Source organism: Stomoxys calcitrans, chromosome 3, assembly GCF_963082655.1.
Source record: "Stomoxys calcitrans chromosome 3, idStoCalc2.1, whole genome shotgun sequence".
In the NCBI taxonomy this organism is placed as follows: Eukaryota; Metazoa; Arthropoda; class Insecta; order Diptera; family Muscidae; genus Stomoxys; species Stomoxys calcitrans.
The window spans coordinates 6426210-6451657 of NC_081554.1; the positions used below are offsets into that span (position 1 = coordinate 6426210).

Sequence of the window (25448 nt, forward strand, 5' to 3'; positions counted from 1 at the left end):
TGTTAATGGTGATGAGAATCCCCGAACTGTAAATGGCTGCAGTTAAACAAATTTCAAAAACACAAACAAATGATAGCAATTGAGTCGCAGAGCGCATGTGCAGCACTTTGCTTGTGCTAGCATGTGGGGTAAATTGTGGCAATATTACACTGACAATGCTTAAGCGCATGCCTAGCTGTGGGCCTTTTGTAGGCAATTAATTGAAAATCCTGTCTAAGCCAGCACACTCGTTATTTGGGTGATGGTAACGGTGGCATTGACTTTGCTTTGAATCACAATCCTGTTCACACCCTGCTGGACAAAAGGGTGCTCGCTGGCTGTGAGCCCTTATAATCTGTTGGACAAACATGACTATTGCATATATCAATTTCATGTCATATTTTCATCTGATTGCAACCATGACACATGACAGCAATAGCATATGAACATTAGTTTTTAATATCCCTTTGAAGGAAATCATATTTTAGCTGCAGCCCTCTATGCACTATGGAGGTGTTGGTTTTTGTTGTTGCCGGTGGTGGGTTTCCCTTTGCCTCAACACCGTTCCTCAGCATCATTTTATTTAATAATTGTGTAATCAACAAACATTGACACTAGTGCCGACCGACAGTCGTTGCCAGCCAGACAGCCAGGCAGACAAACGTGCAGACAACGCCAACATATTAACCATAATAAGCCCTTATAAAATGAGCAGCTACAAATTCATTGAGAATGATATGGTAGCTGGATGTGTTGTGGGTTTCTGTTTTTTTTTGTATGATGACTTTGTTTGATGTAGCTGCTGCTGCTGCTGCAAAGGTTGATTTAATAATGCGTGCCTTGCACCAAGTCACGCATTTATCTCTGTGAACACATCTCCCTTACGAATTGTCAGTCTAAATGACATGAAGCACAGTGCTGCGGCAGTGGGCAAAAAAAAACCATAGCCAAGAACTTTAATACCCAAGGCTGGAAAGTAATTATAATTGATTTTAACAAGTTAAATTTAGCACAAAAGGAAACACATGACTCTTTGAGATTCCTACTGTTCCCATCTACTATGTATGAAAAATTTTAGTCTAAAAAACTTGAGACTTTCTTTTAATGAATCTATGGTTTAAAACATATAAAAGTTGTGTTTTTAACGTTATTTTCTTCAGTCCTGCAGAACTAGTAGAATGGGACTGAAGGAACTTGGATATAAGTCCTTTTCATATTCATATTAAAAACTCATAAAATAAAAAAAAAACCAGTAAAGAAGGGCAAAAGTCGGGCGGTGCCGGTGACATGAAACTGTATAGTACCCTACACCTACCCTACAAGTACAATGTGGACCAATATCCAATTCGGAACCAATTTTGATAGACCTCGGCGGGCAAATATGTTTAAACTGAAAAAACTACGGTTGACAAATGACAACATTATGGCAAACTACCCAAAATCTAACGAACGTATATATGGGAGCTGTGTCTAATTCTGAACCGATTTCGAGCAAACTTCTCAGATAATGTGGTAGTCGTCGAGGAAAGCGTTGTGCAAAATTTTGGCAAAATTGGTCAAACAATGCGCTTGCAGTGGCTTCTGGGGGTGAAAATCTGGCGATATACATATATGACAGCTATATCTAAATCTGGGTCGATTTCTATGAAATTCACCAGTAATATGGGGAGTCATAAGAATATCCTTCCTGCAAAGTTTCGACAGAATCGCATTGCAAATGATTACTTTTTTGCCATATTTCTCAAAATCGGACGAGCATATATATGAGAGCTATATCTAAATATGAACCGATTTCGAGCAAACTCCACAACTACTGTGGCAGTCGTTGAGGAAAACGTTTTGCAAAATTTTGGCAAGATGGATTAATAAATGCGATTGCTGTGACTCTAGAAGTTAAAATCGGGCGATATATATATATATATATATATATATATGAGAGCTATATCTAAATCTGAACCGATTTTCATGAAATTCACCAGTAGTATTGAGAGACAAGAGAAAACCCCTCCCGCCGAATTTCGAGAAAATCGTTGAACAAAAGACCATTTATTTGCAATATTAATGCAAATCGGACGAACACATAAATGGGAGCCATATCTAATTCTGAACCGATTTTGACCAAACTCTATGTATATTGTGGTAGTCGTCGAGGAAAGCGTTGTACGAAGTTTTGGGAAGATTGGTCAATAAATGCGCTTGCAGTGGCTCTAGGAGTGAAAATCGGGCGATATCTATATATGAGAGCTATATCAAAATCTGAACCGATTTTTATGAAATTCACTAGTAATATCGAGAGTCGTAAAAAATCCTTCCTGCCAAATTTCGAGAGAATCGGTTAACAAATGACCATTTTATTGTATTATTACTGAATATCTAAATATTAATCGATTTCAAACAAACTTCTCAGATACTGTGACAGTCGCCGAGGAAAGCGTTGTACGAAGTTTTGGGAAGATTGGTCAATAAATGCGCTTGCAGTAGCTCTAGGAGTGAAAATCGGGCGATATATGTATGAGAGAGCTATATCTAAATCTGAACCGATTTTGACCAAACTCTATGTATATTGTAGTAGTCGTCGAGGAAAGCGTTTTGCAAAATTTAGGCAAGATGGAGCAATAAATGCGCCTGCTGTGACTCTAGGAGTGAAAATAGGGCGATATCTATATATGAGAGCTATATCAAAAGCTGAACCGATTTCCCCGAAAATCACCAGTAATGTCGAGAGTCATAAGAAAATCCCTTCTGCCAATTACTGAAAATCGGACCAACATATATATGGGAGCTATATCCAAATCTGAACCGATTTTTTCCAATTTCAATAGGCTTCGTCTCTAGGCCGAAAAACATGACTGTACCAAATTTGAAGATGATCGGATGAAAACTGCGACCTCTACTTTGTACACAAATTAGCATGGATAGACGGACGAACAGACAGACAGACGAACATAGCTAAACCGAATCCAAAAGTGATTCTGAGTCGATCGGTATACTTATCAATGGGTCTATCTCTCCTCCTTTTCGGTGTCACAAACAAATTCACCAAGTTTTAATACCCTGTACCACAGTAGTGGTGTAGGGTATAATCAATTTATATTAACATGTTAAATTAAAAAAAAAACAACTCTCTTTCAAAAATTCCTTTCTTAAAAATACAACAATCATGAGAACGTGAGAGTGAGATGTTGCAACAACATCTGGTGTATGAAGAAAAAAATAACTCCTGGCTTATAGATAGGTATTGCATACTCTTATAATACCGAAACTGCGATCAGTATTGTCAAGTCAGTTATTGTTTCTTCATCAGTTTAAAGGTAATTTTTTTTGGATTGATTATTGATATGTCTTTCAATTTGCCTTTGTTCATCAATTGGACTCGCTCCACTGTGCCCTGTCATTGTTGTTTCATTGGTGTGATCCTTAAGTGTTCATGTATTCTAGTTCTTTGATTTTTGGTTCAGCAGTTTTCGTAACAGAATTGCTTCCCAGTTGTCTTACTAATTGTTGCAGCCGATGAAGCGGCTATTATTTGTTTTGGTGTTTTTCCCTGCTTAGGTTTCCTTTACTCTGTCTGTTTCGTTGGTGGTGCTGTGGCTGCTGCCACTATTCCAACTGTGGTTTTCTTTCCACGATGTCCAGCTGTGTGGATTCCCACATTTATGATTGTGTGGCGTCAAGATCAAAACATTAATGCTGCGGTGCCAACAACAACAGCGACACCAAGCAGGCCGCTACCACCACCAACACCACCGCCACAAGCATACCAAAGAGCTCCTCAGCCTGCTAAGTTTGTAGCTAGTGGCCCATTGTGTGGGGAACGTGTCTTGGTGCTATCTTTCCAAATCTTGTTTGCGTAATGTATTTTTACTGTTTGTTTTTGGTTTATATCGGCTTTATGTGTTTCATTCATTGCTCCGGCACATAGTTCGTCTGGGATTCTACCGATGCTGCTGCTACTGCTGCCGCTTTTCGAGAGTGGTTGACGACGATGATCTTTATCATGAATTCGATCAGTTTATCTAAGCAATGAGTATTGTTGGCAATGTAAGGAGATTTCTTTTTAGTCACTTTCATTATTTATTGTATTATTGGAGAATTAGAGTAATTTATACCATTTTACACTCCACTAAAAGTAGTAGGGTTTTTTCAAGCAAGAAATTTGGATTTTCCAGAGTTTTTAAGAAAGTACTTGAAAAAGTTTTGCTACATCCGTAGTATGTGTCGTAGCTTTAAAGGATAAGTCGATTTTTATTTCCTGTTTTTAAATATGATGTGGAAACCTTTTTGATATCTAGTTTTATTTGTAGAAATTCCTACTGTTCCCATCTACTTCAGCTTAGAAAACAGTTGATGGGAATAAGAAAAAGCTATGTTTTCGCTAAAAAAAACATTATTGAGACAAATAGAAGATGTATAATTTAATTACCAGATTTTTATTAATTCTTTTTACATATTCTAAAAATTCCTACTGTTCCCACCTACTCCAATTTTGAACAACTTTTTGGGTAACAACTACAATTGTGGTTTAAAATAAAAGGTATTAACCAAAATCAATAGGTTTTTGATTTATTATAACATACACAAACATTGTGTGGTAATAGTAGATTGGGACTGTAGGAACTTATACCGAATTTCAACAAATTAGCGTTAAAAACGAATTTTTTTTTTTTTTTTGGAGCAAAAAAATAAATAAAAAATTCCAAATAAATAAATACCAAATTTCTACAGCTAATTAGTATATACAAAATTCCTACTGTTCCCACCTACTCCGATTTTGAAAAAAATTTTGAGCAAAAAGTACAACTATGGTTTAAAATAGGAAATGTATTAACCAAAATCAACTAAATGTTTTTTCATTTACTATAACATACACAAATATTGTGTGGTAATAGTAGATTGGGACAGTAGGAACTTCAACCGAATTTCGAAAATTAGCGAAAACTTCTGGTTTTTTTATTAAAGCAAATAAATAAATACAAATATTTTCCTTAGCAGTTCATATTTTGAATTTCTAATAGAATGAACACAGGGACTGTGAAATTCCTACTGCTCCTATCTACTGCACTATGAAATTTTGTTTTAAAAAATAAAAAAAATGTGAACACTGTAAAATTTCTTTCAAAATGAGTATACAAAACAATTTTGATAAACTTTTTCCTCTAAATTTTTTTTCGAAATGGAGACATAATGCTATGGATTCCTACTGTCCCTATCTACTTTGCCTAAAAGTGGTAGTGGATAACATAGAGGGGGTTATTTCTTAAAGCAACAGCAAATCATGAACAGAATTCGTTTGAGTTCCATATTGTCCCGCTTGGTGTACATGTCCATATGGGGCATAATTTTGGGGTGGGTAGCTGACATATAGATGGCGGTAGTAGTATAAAACATGAACAATTTCATCTAAACATATGTTTAAATTTTCAAGCGGTCTTTAGTTTTTTTAATTGAAGCACACAAAAGTAAACCATGCCAAAGAATTTGTTAATATGGAAAAAATAGATACCAGTTCACAAATCCATCATTGCGATGGCAATGATCCATTAATTAACTAAAATTCCAAAAAAAAAAAATTCAGCATGCATTTTATGCTGACAATGCGGACTATTTTGTGTTTCCGAAATCAAAAATATGTATCAGCTGAAACAGATTTGCAAGTAATGAAGAGCTGGATGTTGCGGTTGATTGCTATTTAGAGGAGCTAGACAGATCTTACTACAAACAGAAGCTATTGAATATCAATGTTAAAAGTGTATCGAGGTTAAAGGAGTTAAGAGTGTTTATTAGTTAAAAAGGCTACTTTTGGGACCTCCGTCACACAGTGGGATGGGAAAAAGTAAGTGCAAATAAATCTGCCATTTTGGAACGGATAGTGATATCTTACATGGTTATAGCTGAGGTGTTGTCCAGTTTATATGCAAAATTTCAGGGCCCTAGAAGTCCCAGGCCACCGTAGCGCATAGGTTAGCATTTCCGCCTTTGACGCTGAACGGCTGGGTTCGAATCCTGGCAAGAACATCAGAAAAAAATTTTCAGCGGTGGTTTTCTCCTCCAAATGCTGGCAACATTTGTGAGGTACTATGCCATGTAAAACTTCTCTCCAAAGAGATGTCGCACTGCGGCACGCCGTTCGGACTTGGCTATAAAAAGGAGGCCCCTTATCATTATTATTATGAGCTTAAAACTTGAATCGGACTGCACTCATTGATATGTGAGAAGTTCCTTAGTGGAATGTTCATGGGCAAAATTTGTTGTTTGTATTTGTAGAAGTCCCAGGGGCCCATTGGTGGGCCTTCAAAGTTGGTCACCTCGGCCCTACAAAATTTTGTTCGGGCTCTCAAAAGTGCATTTATGGTCCGATCTTCAAATTTGAAAATGCTTAAAAAGGCACTACAAAAAAGGCCTTAATGTGCGCCATATCTTTCATAGTGTCAAAGAAATTTGACTAAAATTTTTTTTTTGAAATTTTTGCAGAGGCTAGTCTCTTATTTTGTTGCTTGTGAAAGCATTTCTGGACCGATTTCAATTTTTTTAACTGATTTGGAAAGCTAATTTTGCATAAAAGCTGGATAACATCTAAGCTATGACCATTTAAAATTTCATGACATCTCTATCCGTTGCAAAATGCAGACTTATTTCCACTTATTTTTTTCCCCATTCCACTGTGCGTCGTATGTTTACATATTTAATTTTTTTAAGGGCGCCACGGTAGCTGAGTTGGTAGCGTGCTTGGATTATCAGTACAGGGGTCGTGGGTTCGATTTCCGCCCGAAGCCTTTGTCTGTCGGTACTTGGTACTTTCTCCTTATTTGTCTCCCAAAATGGCCAGAGATATGAGCTATAGGATCATATGAATAAATATCGTTTGAATAGAAGGTTTTTATTGATAAGTAGAAAGAAATTGACAGACAACAAGGCGGATCGTTCAACAAAACACAACATTGGTTGACATTACCGTGTTCAATTCAATTGCAAAAACCTGATTAATGTTTGGCCAAATTCCTACTGCTCCTATCTACTACATTTAAAAATGTTTGTATGCCAAGCAAAACTCTGTATTTTCAATGTAAGCAATATAGTAGTAGAATACCAATTTGATTTAATTTAAGTTAAAATCATAGTAGATGGGGGCAGTTATTAAAATTAAAATCATAGTAGATGGGGACAGTAGGAATTGAAAAATTTTAAAAACCAAGTTATCTTAAAAATTACACCTTTACAAAATAATTAAATTTTTTCCGTAAAGTAAAAATTTAACTATAATCACTTGCTCAGTGAAACCCTTCACTTCATTTCAATCTCCTTTCCACTACTTTTCAAAAATTTTCTGGAAAAAAAATCACAAAAAAATCACTTTCTTCAGTATAGACATTTTTAGTACCAAAATGCCTTCTTTTAAATCTCAATTAATTATCACTCCTTGGCTTCCTTGCCAATAATTGACACCTAAAATGGTGTCCGTCCTTGCGTTAAACTCCAACTCCCAACAAATGATGAATGATGTTCCATAGCTTGCAATAAAAGAACACAAAAAAAACTGTCAACGATTGATGATACACCTCTACTGCTCGCAGGCATTAGTAAATCGATAATGATGTCCACCACATTTGATCTTCATTTGAGAGAATTGTAAATTGCAATGCTTCTAAGGCTAGTGGTGAAAAGACCCAAAGAAAAAAACTTGGAAGCTTTAACCAGGCTGAATAGCTGGCAGCTATCTGGCTGCTATTGTAACGATATCGCAGCCGCGCCGCCTGACATGTGCCACATATTGTTTTGTCATCAATTGCAAAAACAGTAGTCAATGGTTTTGACTCTAGTGAGGCCTCATTGTGGAAGAGTTAAGAATGATTGATGATGATCTGCATCATGTCTAATGTCCCATGATGATGTTGCCTAGACTTTTGTGTGATTCGATGTTTTTGTTCAAACAAAATAGTTGGGCTAACACATATGCTGGCTGGCTACTGCTATTTAATGTAAGCCAATGGTAAATTATGGCTCTGACTAGGTCCATGGGCATAATGGTGATGATAGTTTCAGCCGTCTCTTATGAAGAAAAAGAAAAAAAAAAAAACTTAATTGAGTTGTTATGGTGTCAACTCGGGCGATAAAAAATGATGATGGCCTTTTACTAACTAGAGAAGGTGATGAGTATGAACATGAGGATGACGCTGCCACCGTTTATGTTCCACGTTGGTATTTAACTGCCAATGATGCTGATGATGTTTTTAATTAATGGTTATTTTATGTGAGCGCCCCAAGATGTATGTGTTAACCCCTTTTTTATGCTATTCGATGGAGGTAATCAATGTCGTGGAGTTTTTAATTAGAGACAATGTGTTGTCAGGTCAACAATGTTGCACACATCCATACGCTAAAGGTGCCATCAGTTTTTGGTGTGATATGTGAGATGGTGTATCATCGATTTTCAACCATTTCTCTTTAAACGGGAGTGGTGTAAATTATCGGATCAATCTTTGATGATGCTTCTTTTAATAGAAAATTAAGTTTAGCTTGATTGATGATCTATCAGTAAAGGCTTGTTTAGGTAGCTGATGATCCAGGAATGAAGAAAGGAAACATTAATGAAATTTAATATTAAAGTTTCGTAAATGTTTTTAAAGGGGAATAAAGTTTATAGTTTTAGTTTTTTGGCTTTCAGATTTCACAATATATGGCAATGCCAAAAATGCTGAGTAAGATTGAGTAACAAATGGGAAATGCTTAAATTTGTATGCTAGTCATAATCGAAAAAGCTACTCAAGATTTTGTGAACAAATTTTGAGCCATTTTCAATTTTTTACAATTGAAAGCACCAACGTATATTCGAAGAGTTGTACTTTTATTTGTATTCTTTCAATCCTTTAAACTTAGTTTAAAAAAATGTCTAAGCTTGCTTTTACTTTTCTTTTCTTTCCGAAAATTTATGTCCAATGTTCTCAAAAATTAGCAAAACTAATTATTCATGTTTTATGCTTACATTGCGTGGGAATTTAATGCAGGTGCTCATATGCCTCATAGTCCATCATATGGTGCAAATGTTTACCACCCAGTTTTAAATGTCATCTAATCCCATCCCTAACTATTTCAGTTCATGCTTCTTATGAACTTGACTTTTTGAACCCCCTCAGTGGTCAATGTCTTTGTGTGGCTCGAAGAGTCAGCATAAAACTCTATTCAACATTAAGGCGTAATTAGTCGACAACTGCAGTAGTGAAAAGTTCTTGTGATAGCACGAAGCGCACCACCATCACCACTGCCACCCTTCCATGGACAGATATTTCAGCCTACCCTACTAGCCACACATGACAAGAGACAAAGTTGCGTTTTTCTTTTTTTTTTTTTATTTAATTTAAACAAAGTCAAGTCAAGCCAAGTCAAGAGCCACCTGTGCCGTGCTTGAGTCAAAACCGCAAGGAATTTTCTGAAAACGAAGAGTTTTGAAAAAAAAAACTACAGGAAAATCTTCACAACCTTGTGTTGACATCCCTTAGGCAGCTGAGGTCACTACCACCACCAACTCAATCACCTTAGCTTTCATTTAAAGGGAAAGGGGTTCGTTATGGTCTTGAACCTCTTGACCACGACTTTGGGTCACTCGTCACAATGGTCAATATGATTTAATTCTTTTGGCCCTTTGGTTTTTTTTCTTTATCAAAGCATTGTTGCTTTCAATCACTTGCGTATATCTGCCAGAGTTTTGCCTTAGACCCAGGGGTCCGCCACAACAGCAACAACAACAACATTCAAAATTATAACAAACTCTGTATTTTAACACAATTCAGATGTTGTGTCAGAGCTACGATTTTGTTTTAGGGGTGTCATGGGCAAATATTATTAAAACCTCCTCAACTCGTACAGGTGAGGGTGTTTACCCTTATTCTCTTTTATTGTGAGTGTGCCTGGCTGTATCTATGCGTGTGTGTGTGTGTTTGTGGTATGCATACAAAAGCCAATTATCTATTCATTTTTATTTTTCATATGTTTACGTGTTTAACGAACACTAAGTGACTGCATGAGCCTCAAAGTAAGCCACTGGCTTTTAGCTGTATGCAGGGAAATTGTGAAAAGTCCTTGTGCTCTTCGTGGATGTATGACTGTGTAGGTTGGTATATGTGAACATGTATGTCTCGTGTTCTGTCAAGTGGAACCTATAGACCAGAAAACACCAGTTCAAGAGCTTCGCTGTAAGGACACTTGACGCTTAACAGGACTCAATGGTCAAACACTTGTTCAACGGAAACGGAAGAGTCAAGTTGTGTGTGCTCAGTGAAGATACCAAGTGAAGATCATCGCACGAGTGAAGAGACCAACAAAAAGGATCTTCACTGAAGAAGAAGTTACAAATAAAAAAAAATTAAATAAAAAGCAGATATAAACAAATAATTCAAAAAAGACAGTTGAGCGTTGGACAAATTACATCTTTGGTGAATATTTTTGTTAAATTAATAAAAACTTAATTGCAGTGTAAGCTTTAGAAGCCACAAGGACTCATATAACATAAAAAATAAATATAAAAAAAATATTTATCATAAATAAGATATATTAAAAAACTAAAAATGTTTAAAAAAATTACCTACCAAAAACTTAAACCAGAAATTGTGAAAAATTAAATGAAAGTAAATATTTTAAAATATTTTTTGGAAAAATTTTAAAATGGTTAACTAGAGAGATTTGCATAATTTTCAAAAATAATTTTTGTAGTATATTTTCATATTTTATGTTTTAATTTAATTGTATTTTATTTTTTTTTATTTGGTTTGATTTTATTTTATTTTATTTTATTTTAATTTGTTTTATTTTAATTTATTTTATTTTAATTTATTTTAATTTATTTTATTTTATTTTATTTATTTTATTTTATTTTATTTTATTTTATTATATTTTATTATATTATATTATATTTTATTTTATTTTATTTTATTTTATTTTATTTTATTTTATTTTATTTTATTTTATTTTATTTTATTTTATTTTATTTTATTTTATTTTATTTTATTTTATTTTATTTTATTTTATTTTATTTTATTTTATATGTCATACATAATTAATAAACATGATTTCTGTTCACATTTGAGTTGTTAAAAGTTTGTTTAGAAGAAATGTTAAAAGGTTTCTTTGCGTCTGCCAAAATCTTCCTATAGTTGCATAAATAGATCCAAGTCCTATTGTGTCCAATCCCTTAAAACGTTTAATTGTTCTAACTGTTGTTAATTGTGTTCTAACTGTTGTTTTTTCATTCCTTTTTACTTTCAGTTTCATTCTATGGCTCCAACATAACCCATGACGACGAATACAAAGACAACAAAGATAAATCATTGGATAATCTCGATCCTGCTCTCAGTGATGACGAAAACGGATTCGATATTCGCTGTGAAGTATGCGATAAGACATTTCTTGAATTAGAAAGGTAAGCTAAACAAAAATATTCTTAGAATCGTGAAGAAAAGAGATAAAACAAAAAAACCCACACAAAAAACTCAGTAGAATAGTTCGGTAAAGAAACCAACAAATTATCAAAACCAACAACAACTACAACTAAACCAATACCAAAGTTTTTTCCTTTATACTTGGAAATCCCAAAGGGAGTAATTAACCGCATTGAGGTGGCGATAATTACAGACTGAACTAAATCAAAGTTGCTGAATGATTTAGCTGTGATAATTTGTCATTTACTCATCACACACACCTTTTTTTCGTAGTTTACTTTTTGGAGGGCAATGGGTAATGATAGGAAAACTACTAAACTAATAATAACCAGCCCAGAAAGAGGGTTATAGGGTTACACTTATATTGTGGAAATAAACAACAACAACATCATAAAAAACCAATGAATAATGAGCTTTTGATAATGAATGAAATTTCATAGGCCATCCATCCCCATTTTTGGTGAAGAACAAGGTGGACGAGTGAAAAAGGGTTAAAAGGTCATTGGGGCCAGGTTATAATTTCATGAACTGCCTTCATCCATACCATCCATCCATCCAAGGCTTTTAATGTTGATTAATTAAATTCAATTATTTGACGGTTTTTCTATCTATTGCTTGGATTTGATTGCCCGTTGAGGGCGTTATGATTATGGCCTTTTTGGAAATTGTAGTGATTACCAGGATATATTAGGAATATTGCCAAACACATGAAGGTAGGATTTAATTTAATAAAATAATAGCTTTATTAAATAGGGAAGGGAGGGATAGTTAAGCAAATAAAGGGGTTATTTTGCAAAAAGTTTTAACAAAATTTTAAAAGAATACCCATTTTAACCGGAAAACTAAAGAGAAAACTTTGCAAACTATGAGAAATAGTAAGCCAAATTCCAGCTTGGGCAAATCTTATGTTCCCTTCATCTAGTCGACAAACCCACATTAGTATGAAGGTTATACAATGCGGCTAAGAATTGCGTTCTGTCAATGCTCAAGAACTAAAATCTTGAGATCGGATTTTGCGAGAGTTACACATGTCGACTTTTATCATATCTTATAGTCAAAATGAGATCCATAGACACACGAGCATACAATTTGGATAACCATCTGGAACAACTTTCCAGGAAACAGCGATTTTTTAAGCTTGGCTTAAACACGCAAGTGGGTTCCTTATTTATATTGAGCCCACCTGTGAACTACACCAGAAGGTGGAATAACCGATTGGAGCGTCGCATATGGAAAGAGATCCTGCCAGGAATCTGCTGCAAAATGGAAATAACTAAATCTTGGTGGGATAGTGGGTGTTAACACTAGTTATTTGCTTTTGAACTAAATTTATAAGAAATAGGGGCCCGGTAGCCGAGTTGGTAGCGAGCTTGGATTACCAGTGCAGGGGTTGTGGGTTCGATTCCCGCTAGAAGCCTTGGTCTGTTGCTGCTGTGGTATCACAATGGACTTAAAATTGCCTAAGTGAGTCTGTAAAGGACTGCCACTCTTACCTAACCTAACCTTATAAAAAATGATGGTCGCCCCGATAGCCGTGTTAATAGTGTGATCGGATTACCAGTGCGCAGGTCGTGGATTAGATTCCCCCCAGAGACCTGGTCTGTCTGTATAGCAAATAGACTGCCACTATTTGCTTATGATAGAAGAACCTTCTGTCAGTGACAAATGGAATAAAGCGTTAGAGGGGCCATGTTGGTTTGTATGTTTATATGTTCCGTGTGGACTCAAAAACGGCTGAACTGATTTTCTTGACATGTTCACAGATGGAGCCCGTGTTCAAAACAAAGGACTTCATACCTGAACTCAGAGATGGGAGGTGCGATTCATGTGAATCCCAGTAACCAATTTTCCTCCGATCTGCACAAAATTTAGCACGGATTGTTTTGTTACTGGTTTTAACAAATGCGCAAATCTAATGTAAATCGGTTCGGATATGGATATAGCTGCCATATACATGTATCGCTCGATTTGCACTTATGAGGCCATAGTAGCTACAATTTTCCTCCGATCTGCACAAAATTTAGCACGGATTGTTTTGTTACTGATAATAACAAATGTGCAAAATCTCATCAATATCGAATCTGATATGGATATAGCTCCAAGTTATATGTATCGCTCGATTTGCCCTTATGAGGCCATAGTAGCTTTAAATTTCGACCGATCTGCAAAAAATTTGGGTCGAATTGTTTTGTAAGCGATCCTAACATATGTGCAAAATTTCCTCGAAATCGATTCAGATTTGCATATAGCCCTTATAAATATGTATCGATTGATTGTTGTTGTCTCGAGTCTAATTCTTTTTCTGTGGTGTAGGATCATGTGCCTTTGGAACTTGTAAGACTTTAACTTGGGATCTTCTTATAATATGACTCGTACATGTTGCAGCCCTCCACGAACAGTTTGCAGATCTTTGGCCATTTGATAGCCTCTACCGTAAGGATTTAGTTCAAGTGTCCAATCGCCGAACTATTGCAGGTATTGCTGCCGCGAGACACAAAGGTTTTGTTCACTTTTAGGTGTCTGAGTTCGCCAACAATAGTCTGTTTTAATTTTCCAGCCAAATATTATGCAATCATACTATGGCGCTTGAGGAGGCCACCGTAGCGCAGAGGTTAGCATGTCCGCCTATGACGCTGAACGCGTGGGTTCGAATCCTGGCGAGACCATCAGAAAACATTTCCAGCGGTGGTTTTCCCCACCTAATGCTGGCAACATTTGTGAGGTACAATGCCATGTAAAACTTCTCTCCAAAGAGTTTCAGCAAACTTTTATGCCTTAACATGTCCTTATACTACATACCCATAATAAAAAAACTAAAGGGTGATTTTTTTGAGGTTAGGATTTTCATGCATTAGTATTTGACAGATCACGTGGGATTTCAGACATGGTGTCAAAGAGAAAGATGCTCAGTATGCTTTGACATTTCATCATGAATAGACTTACTAACGAGCAACGCTTGCAAATCATTGAATTTTATTACCAAAATCAGTGTTCGGTTCGAAATGTGTTCAAATTTTGACAAATTTTGTTCAGCGATGAGGCTCATTTCTGGTTGAATGGCTACGTAAATAAGCAAAATTGCCGCATTTGGAGTGAAGAGCAACCAGAAGCCGTTCAAGAACTGCCCATGCATCCCGAAAAATGCACTGTTTGGTGTGGTTTGTACGCTGGTGGAATCATTGGACCGTATTTTTTCAAAGATGCTGTTGGACGCAACGTTACGGTGAATGAACACATTTCGAACCGAACACTGATTTTGGTAATAAAATTCAATGATTTGCAAGCGTTGCTCGTTAGTAAGTCTATTCATGATGAAATGTCAAAGCATACTGAGCATCTTTCTCTTTGACACCATGTCTGAAATCCCACGTGATCTGTCAAATACTAATGCATGAAAATCCTAACCTCAAAAAAAATCACCCTTTATTTCGTTTGCTGCAAACGAAAATTAATAAAAATATGTTTGGGCCTACAATACCAATTTTGTTGATTTTTGTAGTTTAGATATGCATTGTTTACCTGCTGTTTACGAATTCCTTTTAGACTTATTGATTCCTTTGCCTTAAAAGGATTAGACTCGGGCAAATACTTGTTTGTTTCGGTTAAGTCCCCCTCCCCTTCTCTTTATTGTACTTTCATTTCCCTGCCAATAGCTAGGAAAACAAATTATGTGTCAATATTTGTCCAATAGTTAGCCACCAATGGAAAGTGTTAACATGCCTAAGTGTAGAGGGACTTGGTCAAATATTTACCTGCCAAGTAGTGGACACAGCAGAAGTGTCAATTACTTCACTTATAAATATGAAGTGGTCACATGGACGTGGTGTCCAAGCCGCTAACAACAGTTGGTACACTTTTGAAACGAAGTGTGTGCGTCTGTCTGTCTGTCTGCCCATCCAATAACATTGAGTGCAAATACATGCAATCCCCCATAAAAGGTGAATTTCTGCCGGCCGTGTATGTGGAAATCACATTCCTGATTTTTGGTCTATGGGGTTTTTTTTTGCGTTGTTCTATTCTATTGTGGATGACATGATGTGGTCAGGCCAAAAGGTTATTTGAAAAAAAAAAAACGTGGAAATAACAATGAATATAGGGGGAGATGGAGGGCACACTTGAGTTGATGGTTAATGGATAATTTTGATTTTACAACAACACGCAAATGACAAATCACAAAAATCATCATCATGTGGTGGAGTTGGTCATCGTAGCAGTGGTCACACAACTCAACAAAAAAAAACACTTATGCAGGATAACAAAGTAGTGGGTCAACATTTACATGTACATCCAACTAACCGTCTGTCCATACGACCGTCCTCCCATCAATCTGGCCACTTTTACTCTTGAGGCCCGTGGCCTGAGGGTGGGCAGTAGGAGTTCACTGATGAAACCTTTTGATTTGTTGCATATTTAATGAAAGTGTGTTAGTTTGGCCTCTATCTACACCAGCAGTTTGGAAGGCGTTAGTATGTTGGACAAATAAAGGATGCGATTGGGATGAGATTGGGTTGGGCGGTTAGCTCTGAAGTTGCTGGTGATTTTGATCTGATAAATTTCTAAATAAATGGGAAGCCTTCTACTGGCATACAAAAAAAAAAGAGAGAAAAACAAAAAACCACTATGAAAATGGAAAACAAACGCCTGGTGGCTTTTATCTGTGATTTTGATTTTGTTTTGGCTGCCTTCAGAAGTTTTTGTAGTTTTTCGTCATATTTTTTGTAAATGTTTTCATGTCAAAAAGATTTCAATCGCTCTAATATTGAACTTCAGCGCTGGCCAACTGATGGACGGAGCGATGGACAGACTTGCTGTTGTAGTGGCTGGCGTGTCCGTTTGCATTTGGTTGTAATTTGTTTAAATGAAATGTGAATTCTGACACATGTTGAGTGGCTGAATAAACGAATGACAGCTAGCAGAGTTAGGGGACTACAACTCCTTTACATCAAAACTTCATTAACTTTTGTTTTTTTATGCTTACAGACTTGATGATCACTTAATTGGAGCCCATCATTTTCGCAAAGACGAATTTTTGTGTGAATTGTGTTCGAAACGTTTCTGCCATCGTCCAGTACTGCTGAAACATAGAGCTTTGGCCCATAACGAAATCAGGAAATATCCTTGTGAAAATTGTACTAAGGTATGTACCATGTGTTATTGTTGTTGTTTTTTGAATATTCAAAATATTTTAAGACACATACAAATTTCCTTGAATCTCAAACCTGCTTGGTTTTGTGTGTCTCTTACATTTTTTGTTTGACGCATTTCTTGGCTAGGGCTATCATATGAGATCTCTTGATTTCTTGAATTGGATGATGGATTATGGTCTTAATAATGTTTATTTTGTTTGTTATTTGGATGGTGACCATGTCGCATTTTTTCTCCATTCCAAAAGAGCTTCAATTGTCCATTGTTTTGAAAAGTAAGTGGATTGTCACGCCACTTCGCATTGACGCAGTTCATGCAGACAGACGCACCTTCCCTTCCCTCCCATTATGTTTCGTTGGCCTTTGGGACATATACACAAAGAAAAAAGTGTGAAGATTGATCAACTTAACAAAAAAGAAAAAAAAAGACCAAATCTTTTCAAATTAAAAAAAATTTTTTTTTTGTTTCTTCTTTTCTATCATTTAACAAATGCTAAGGCAATGTGACGCTTCAAACAAAACTTTTGATTTCTAACATATCAATATTGCCGCCGGACCTTCGTTTTGGATATCTACATATTTTTTTGAATACTACCTTTGCTTGATAGGTAGGGCTTTCAAAGATTTCGTCTTCTTTCTTATGTCATGTCTCCTTGTGGAAAACATACGCGTGTCAGCGAACAGTGATCGCTAAGGGGAGGGACTTTAGTTTCTATCAAAATTTTAGTAAAAGTTACCAAAATAACAAACTACCGTCTAAGACTACGCAAATGCAAATTTCGTCCATGAACATTCCACTAAGGAACAGGGGCAAACTTCTCACATTATTAATGAGTGCAGTCCGATTCAAGTATAGCTCAATGATAGGGGGCCTTCTTCTTATAGCCGAGTCCAAACGGCATACCGCAGTGCGACACCTCTTTGGAGAGAAGTTTTACATGGCATAGTACCTCACAAATGTTGCCAGCATAAGAAGGGCAAAACCATCGCTAAAAATTTTTTCTGATGGTCTCGCCCGGATTCGAACCCAGGCGTTCAGCGTCATAGGCGGACATGCTAACCTCTGCGCTACGGTGGCCTCCACCGTCTCAGACTATACTTGGCAAAAATTTTATGACTTCTAACGCTAGATGACAAATTTGAAACATCCGTAATAAATAGCGCCCTCTAGTGGCTTAAGAGTCAAATAAAAGATAAGCGACATGGCCGCTAGATTTATAGGTGACCAACGTAGTGCAGAGGTAAGCATATCCGGCCATGACGCCGCACGCTTGGGTTTAAAAGTTGGTGGGAATGTCCGAAAAAAAAATTGCGGTGGTTATCCCCTCCTAATGCTGGCGACATTTGTGAGGTAAAAAGAAAAAGTGAGAAAAATTTAACAGCAGCCATGTAAAATTCTCCCCAAAGAGATGTCGCTCTGTACACGTTGCTTGGACTCAAGTATAAAAAGGGGGTACCTTATCATTAGGCTAGAACTAGAATCGGACTACACTCATTGATATGTGAGAAGCTTCGCTCTGTTCGTGGGAAAATATGCTATTTTTTAATGGCAACTATTTCAAGTAGAGGCCACCATAAGGCTGAGGTTAGGAAGCCCGCCAATGTCGAGAACATTAGGAAAAATTTTTCAGCGGTGGTTGTCTCTGCTAATGCTGACGTACTATGCCATGTAAAAACTTCTCCCCAAAAGGGGTGTCGCACTGCGGCATTGATATGTGAGAAGTTTGCTCTGTTCCTTAATGGAATGTTCATGGGCAAGTTTGTATTTGCCGACATTCAAGTTTATAACCGATTCACTCCTCACTTAGAATGGAAGTCAAGGCTCACATGTAAAATGTCAACCAAATTGGATTATTATTGTACCCTCGAGGTGGTCAAGTAGTCAAATTTGGCTTATATTAGAGTCCATTAATAATCTGAATGACTTACAGCCATGAGGAACATGGACGATTTGGAGTAGAAATCTATTTTCGTTACTAAGATAAACAGTTTTTAATAAATAGTCAGATAGATGGACATGATATCATGACAATTAAGAATCTATACCATACAAGCTTAACCAAGCCCAGGTCTGGTATGGGAAGTTTTTTTCTGACCCGAAAGTTTATATAATATATTTTTTTTTCTATAATAACTTTCGGTTGAGCCCCATATTGCTATGATTGGTAAATATGACTGGTTTGGGGGTGTTTTGAGTTGGGGAGGCCTTTAGACCCTAAGCCTCAAGAATGGTTATCAGATTCGAACACTACTTCCAAATACCTCTCATTTGGGTCCTACATTGTACTGATCGGTCTATATAACTTTTTGGGCGGGCTTGGTATGGGGAGATCCTTCCAGACAAATTCATGTTTTGGGTAACATTGTTGTTTTGGATACCATAAAGGAAATCCTTATCCGATTGGGCTGAAATTTTGCATGCCGTATTTCGTTACAAGTTCCAACAACTGTGCTAAGTATGGTTCAAATCGGTTCATAACCTTATATAGCTGTCTTATAAACCGATCTGGGATCCTGACTTCTTGAGCCTCTATAAGGCGCAATTGTTATCGGATTTGGCTGACATTTTGCACGAGAAGTTTTGTTATGATTTTCAACAACTGTGCCAAGTATGGGTGAAATCGGTGCATAACCTGATATAGCTGTCATATAATCCGATCTGGGGTCTTGACTTCTTAAGCCTTTAGAGGGCGCAAATTCTTTCCGATTTCACTGAAATTTAGCATGGCGTGTTTCGTTATGAATTTCAACAAATGTGCCAGTTATTGGTGAAATTGGTTCATAATCTGATATAGCTGCCATATAAACCGATCTGGGATCTTGACTTCTTGCGCCTCTATAAGGCGCAATTATTATCTGATTTTATACGTGTCAAATGCGGTCTGAATCGGTCTATAGCCTAATACAGCTCCCCTATAAACGATCTCCCTATTTTACTTTTCGAGCACCTAAAGGGCGCAATTTTTATTCGGTTTGGCTGAAATTTTACACAATGACTTCTACTATGGTCTCCAAGATTCATTTCATTATGGTCCGAATCTGACCATAACTTGATATAGCTCCAAAAGCATGGCAATTATTTTCTTTTAACCCTTCCTTTACTTTGTTTGCCTAAAAAGAAACACCGGGAAAAGAACTCGACAAATGCGATCTATGGTGGAGGGAGGGTATATGAGATTCGGCCCGTCCAAACTTATCACGCTTTTATTTGTTAATTTTTAAATAGGTTGTGCATAATTATATTAAAAGCCTTTCATTTTCGCAGAACTTCATTATGGTTTTGTACAACGATCTGCTGTATTCGTTGTGCTATAAGTGAAACAAAAATATACTAAGCGGGTTGTTGTTTTTATACATTTAAATACCTACTTTGCGACGGAAATTTCTTTATGGCGTAAATATTACCAAACAATGTATGTGCCTTAGAAATTCATGCCGTGTTTTGTTGTACCTGGCAGCCTTTTGCCTGTTGCTCTAATGATTTTTGTCATTCGATATACCAGCACTTTTGTTCCAAAGACGAAACTTTGAAATTGTCACTTGCCGTGTTTACCATTCGCTTTAGACCGAGCTGCTAATCATACTGAGTGCTCTCTGCTCATTCAAAAATCAGGAAAGGAGAAAATATTGTGTGTGAGAATATGTCCATACCAATAATGAGCATACAATTGCAATTATTTGCAAGCCCATAGACTTGCTTGGGGTTATTTTCTTGTGGACGTATACACTAATGTGCAATAGTATTAGTATTTACGCTCAAAATACTCACCAAACACAAATACTTGCTCTAGCAGGAGAGATACAAAAAAATAATTATTGAACCAGTAAAGGAATAATCGTTTGTGGCTTTCGAAACTCTTTGTCATTTAATCTTGTGTGTGAGAATATGTCCATACCAATGACGAGCATACAATGGCAATTATTTGCAAGCCCATGGACTTGCTTGGGATTATTTTCTAGTGGACGTACACAGTACTGTGCAATAGCATTGTATTTACGCTCAAAATACTCAACCTTTCGGTATAGCAGGAGAGATATAAGAATATAATTATTGAACCAGTAAAGGAATAATCGTTTGTGGCTATCGAAACACTTTTGCCATTAACGAATTTTTGGGTTTACAACAAAAGAAAGGTTCTTTTACCTCAGGCAAAGTTACTAAAGGGTTCAATAATGCTATGTTTATGGCTTACGTGTGCTATGTTGAAGCAAAACGTTTCACAGTTTTCTTATCGTAAAAATTTCGTGAACGTTTTATTTTACAATAAAAGAGCTCTCTAGAGACCTTAGAGGTAAAAATCCAGACATCTTTATACATATGTAACATCTAAAGATTTTTTTTTTCATCCTTGACTCATAGTGAAATTTGATGTACAATATTTCTTTCGTTGACAACATCCTTCTAAGTTGTATTTTATGAGATAGTATGAAAAGAATTTGAGTATTAAACAAAATAAGTTGGAGGTAAATAAACATGCTTATAGTCCACATTGGTGGCTTTATTTAACGAAAAAGATTTATTTTTTGGTTGTATTTTTTTTCTCCAAAGTGGAGTCAAGCTTAATGACTATGAGCATTATGTTAAGCGGAAAGATTTGATTATTGAAACGTTACTGAAAAGGAATTGCCTAATCAACAGATCCTTGGAGTTAGACATAGCAGTCATTTGTGTATGTTACGTTTGGAAAGGTTGATAGACTCTCTCGATTTTTTGTTCAGAGATTTCTTTTCTGAGGTGACTTATAATGAAATTTGATGAAGAATATTTCTTTCTCTGAACCTTTGCCCCTAAAATGAAGTATAATGCGAAAAATTGGCTCAAATCAAAAAAGTGCAAAATTAACTCTTAAGAATGACTGTAAAAATTTCCTAAAAATTAGTTATACCCACATGCATATTGCATTTTGAGACTTCATGTGAAATTTTATGTAGAATGCTTCTTCTTTTGACACCATCCACCTTAAATGATTATGTTCCAAAAACTTTGCTTAATTCCCTTTAGCTCTCACTTTCATTTCACTGTGCACTGTGCAAGGCCTACTCCTCGAGTTTTCTTTTTGATTGCCCAAACAACAACAACAACAACATGTACATCAATTACCATTGTTGGAATGCATTAAAACAATTAAACATTATTTGGAATTTAATATTTGACCGCCTGCTTGCATGCCTGCTTGCCTGCCTGACTGCCTACTGCTGGCTAGCATCAGTGCCCATGCTTAAAGTGGATCAAGGCAGATCAGCGCACGTTCACGGTAATTTTGGGAATAACAACGGTAACGATTAAGGCGTGGTAGTCCATTTGTGGCAAAGGATGATGGCTGCAATGATTGAAAGGGGGAAAAAAGCTTTTCATAGCTGTAATTTATGACATTATTTTGTGGCACCTCACCGAAAGAGGCCAGAAGATAGTTTGGGGAAGATCACCAGCAACTGAGTGTCCGTCCATTTGTTTCTCTCTCTCTGTCTGTCTGTCCATCATTATCATAATCTATGAAAAAGGTATTTCTATTGCTGTTTTCTCCAGTTGTTGTTGTTTTTTCAACAAAGACTTAATGGATTTCGAACATCAAAGATAACCAAGTCAGTCACTCAGTCAGCCAGTCAAGTCAACTGCTGCTATGCAATGTTTGATAATGTCGATGATGGTAATGCTGATGCTGACGCTGATGGTGTTCGATTGTGGTTTTCTAATTCCATCGTTCATCCTTCTGTAAAACCACCATCAACAACAACAGCACCAGCAACCTGACCCGATCACGAATCATTGCATGGTGTGCACTCAGCACAGCAGCTTTACCAAATTGTCCAAAAAGAATGCCTCTGATCTGGCGGCCCAGTTACAGTTACGCAGTCATTCCATAGAGTGGCCACACCATCAGTTCATCAATTTACTGAAAATATGTCTGTAATGAATGTAATTGTTGCCTGGCCTTTGTAGTCTCTGTTGGGATGATGATTCTGTGGGCCAGCTTAGCAAAAGCCATTAAGCAAGAGGGCTTTATTTGTGGTCGTGATTATGCAGTTATCACAGCACTTGATGTGCAACAACGTTCTATTCAAAGCTTTAAGGAATTTCCCCAATGATCGATGTGGAGCATTAATGTTCATGTTATGGGGCAATGCTTGATATGGGGATTGGAAGTCAGTTTTGTTTTTTTGATTTTATAAAAATGACATAAATTGTTATTGAACATTGAAAGTCAATCAGATTTTTGAGAAGTTTTTCGGGAAAATCTATTTTGACAAAATTTGAAGGGAAAAGAAAAGGGGGTTTTGGAAGGGGGTTTTATTATTATTAAAATTTTTCCAGCAATACATGTCATGGATGTTGGTAATGCAAAATGCAAATTTTGCCCATGAACATTCCACTAAGGAACAGGGGCAAACTTCTCATATAGCAATGAGTGCTTTTTTATAGCCGAGTTCGAACCGCATGCCGCAGTGCGACACCTCTTTGGAGAAATGTTTTACATGGCATAGTACCTCACAAATGTTGCAAGCATTAGGAGGGGAAAACCACCGTTGAAAATGTGGTCTCGCCAGGATTCGAACCCAGGCGATCAGCGTCATAGGCGGACATGCTAACCTCTGCGCTAGGGTGGCCTCAATATTTCTTCTTTTATTAACTACAATACAATGCTGTCCTCTTTCTAAATCAATTTCCTTAACATCAAGTATATTTTGGAATAAGTTAAAGATAAAATTTACTTAATATTAAGTTAAAAATCTTTGGTCCAAGAAAATTTGCCTCACACCTTAAAGCTAGGACAAATATTTTTTGGTGCATGTTTTTTCTGATTTGACCCTCGTATCTTTAGCACCAATACTTTAAGGAAATGCAACTCTCTCTCTTCAAAAATAATCTTTGTTGTTACATTTCTACGTATTAAGATGACAAGTCAGCAAGGTTAACTGAAAAGCGACAACAATGACATAAACTAACGAAACAAGCGACAAACAACAAAATATGTCACAAAGCATCATGGCTACCGACAAAATTCCCTGCAACCATGACAATTCCTTTTAAGGGGCACATGCGGTACGGTCATTCAAACAAAGTTGGCACACACCCAATCCCTTGACACTAGGTTCGAAAGTTATCAAAGTGGGGAGCTCAACCAGAGTATGGCCTCTTTTTCTGATTTTGATTGGCCACATTGGTCTTCCGCGGCATTTCGAAATAGAGAAAAAATCATGATCGTCATGATCATCACAATGATCATCGCTCTTTAAGAAACGACAACCTTAAGCAGACAGCCAAAGAGCTTCAGTTGTTCAGTTGGAAGAGTTTGAGTTTCAAAAATTATTAACCATCCACCCCCTCATACTTCTTGGCTATTGCTTTTGGGCCAAAGTCTGTGCCTGTGCTTTTTTTCACTTCTTTGTAGACCTCCTCTTCAATGTTCAATGTTGTTGTTGTTGCTGTTGTTTTTGCCATTATGGTTAGTAGTCAAATCTAATCCATTTAATGTGGTAATAGTGAGCAGCACGAGCTATACAATCATTCTTCATTTCGGTTGATTTTTTGCCTTGGTTTTTTCTTCTTCGTCTTCTTGATATTCGGTTGGGTTTATTGTTAAGCAAAAGAGTCCAGTAAGGAAAAAAATTTGAATGCGCATTCAATTGTTTGAGTGATGATGATAAACAAGAAGAAGAAGAAGAGAAACTATTACAGTGAACTTATGGATGATCAGGCATTAAGAAGGTAATATGAACAGTTGGGTCAATTAGGAAAAAAAAATGTCTATAAAAGTTATATTTATAAAAAAAACCTTAAACATATCATAATTCCCTGGAAAAAACATCAATGATTTTTGATGGTGCTATTTTTATACCTTCCACCATAGGATGGGGGTATACTAATTTCGTCATTCTATTTGTAACTACTCGAAATATTCGTCAGAGACCCATAAAGTATATATATTCTTGATCGTCGTAACATTTAATGTCGATCTAGCCATGACCGTCCGTCTTTCTGTCCGTCCGTCCGTCTGTCTCTCGACAGCACGCTAACTTTCGAAGGAGTAAAGCTAGCCGCTTGAAATTTTGCACAAATACTTCTTATTAGTGTAGGTCGGTTGGGATTGCAAATTGGCCATATCGGTCCATGTTTTGATATAGCTGCCATATAAACCGATCTTGGGTCTTGACTTCTTAAGCCCCTAGAGTGCGCAATTCTTATCCGATTGGAATGAAATTGTGCATGAGGTGTTTTGTTATGATATCCAATAACTGTGCCAAGTATGGTTTACGTCGGTCCATAACCTGATACAGCTGCCATATAATCCGATCATGGGTCTTGACTTCTTGAACCTCTAGAGGGTTCAATTCTTATCCGATTAGAATGAAATTTTACACGACGTGTTTTGTTATGATATCCATCAACTTTGCCAAGTATGGTTTAAATCGGCCCATAACCTAATATAGCTGCCATATAAACCGATCTTGGGTCTTGACTTCTTGAGCCTCTAGAGGTCGCAATTCCTATCCGATTTGGCTGAAATTTTGCATGACGTATTTTATTATGATTTTCAACAACTATGTCAAATAAGGTTCAAATCGGTCAATAACCTGATATAGCTGCCATATAAACCGATCTGGGATCTTGACTTCTTGAGCCACTAGAGGTCGCAATTATTGGGTTGCCCAAAAAGTAATTGCAGATTTTTTAAAAGAAAGTAAATGCATTTTTAATAAAACTTAGAATGAACTTTAATCAAATATACCTTTTTTACACTTTTTTCTAAAGCAAGCTAAAAGTAACAGCTGATAAATGACAGAAGAAAGAATGCAATTACAGAGTCACAAGCTGTGAAAAAATTTGTCAACGCCGACTATATGAAAAATCCGCAATTACTTTTTGGGCAACCCAATAGTATCCGATTTTCCTGAA

At 36.5% G+C, this 25448-nt stretch overlaps 1 protein-coding gene across 3 annotated transcripts in view; it reads left to right on the top strand.

Moving 5' to 3' along the window:
- LOC106080816 (transcription factor hamlet) overlaps nucleotides 1-25448 on the top strand; it is a 102104-nt gene that overhangs the window by 69530 nt on the left and 7126 nt on the right. For all 3 annotated transcript variants that reach the window (XM_013242385.2, XM_013242387.2, XM_013242389.2), the window contains 2 exons: nucleotides 11236-11389; nucleotides 16389-16545. In XM_013242385.2, coding sequence (XP_013097839.2) covers nucleotides 11236-11389; nucleotides 16389-16545 — 311 coding nt within the window. The remainder of the gene's footprint in view (nucleotides 1-11235; nucleotides 11390-16388; nucleotides 16546-25448) is intronic.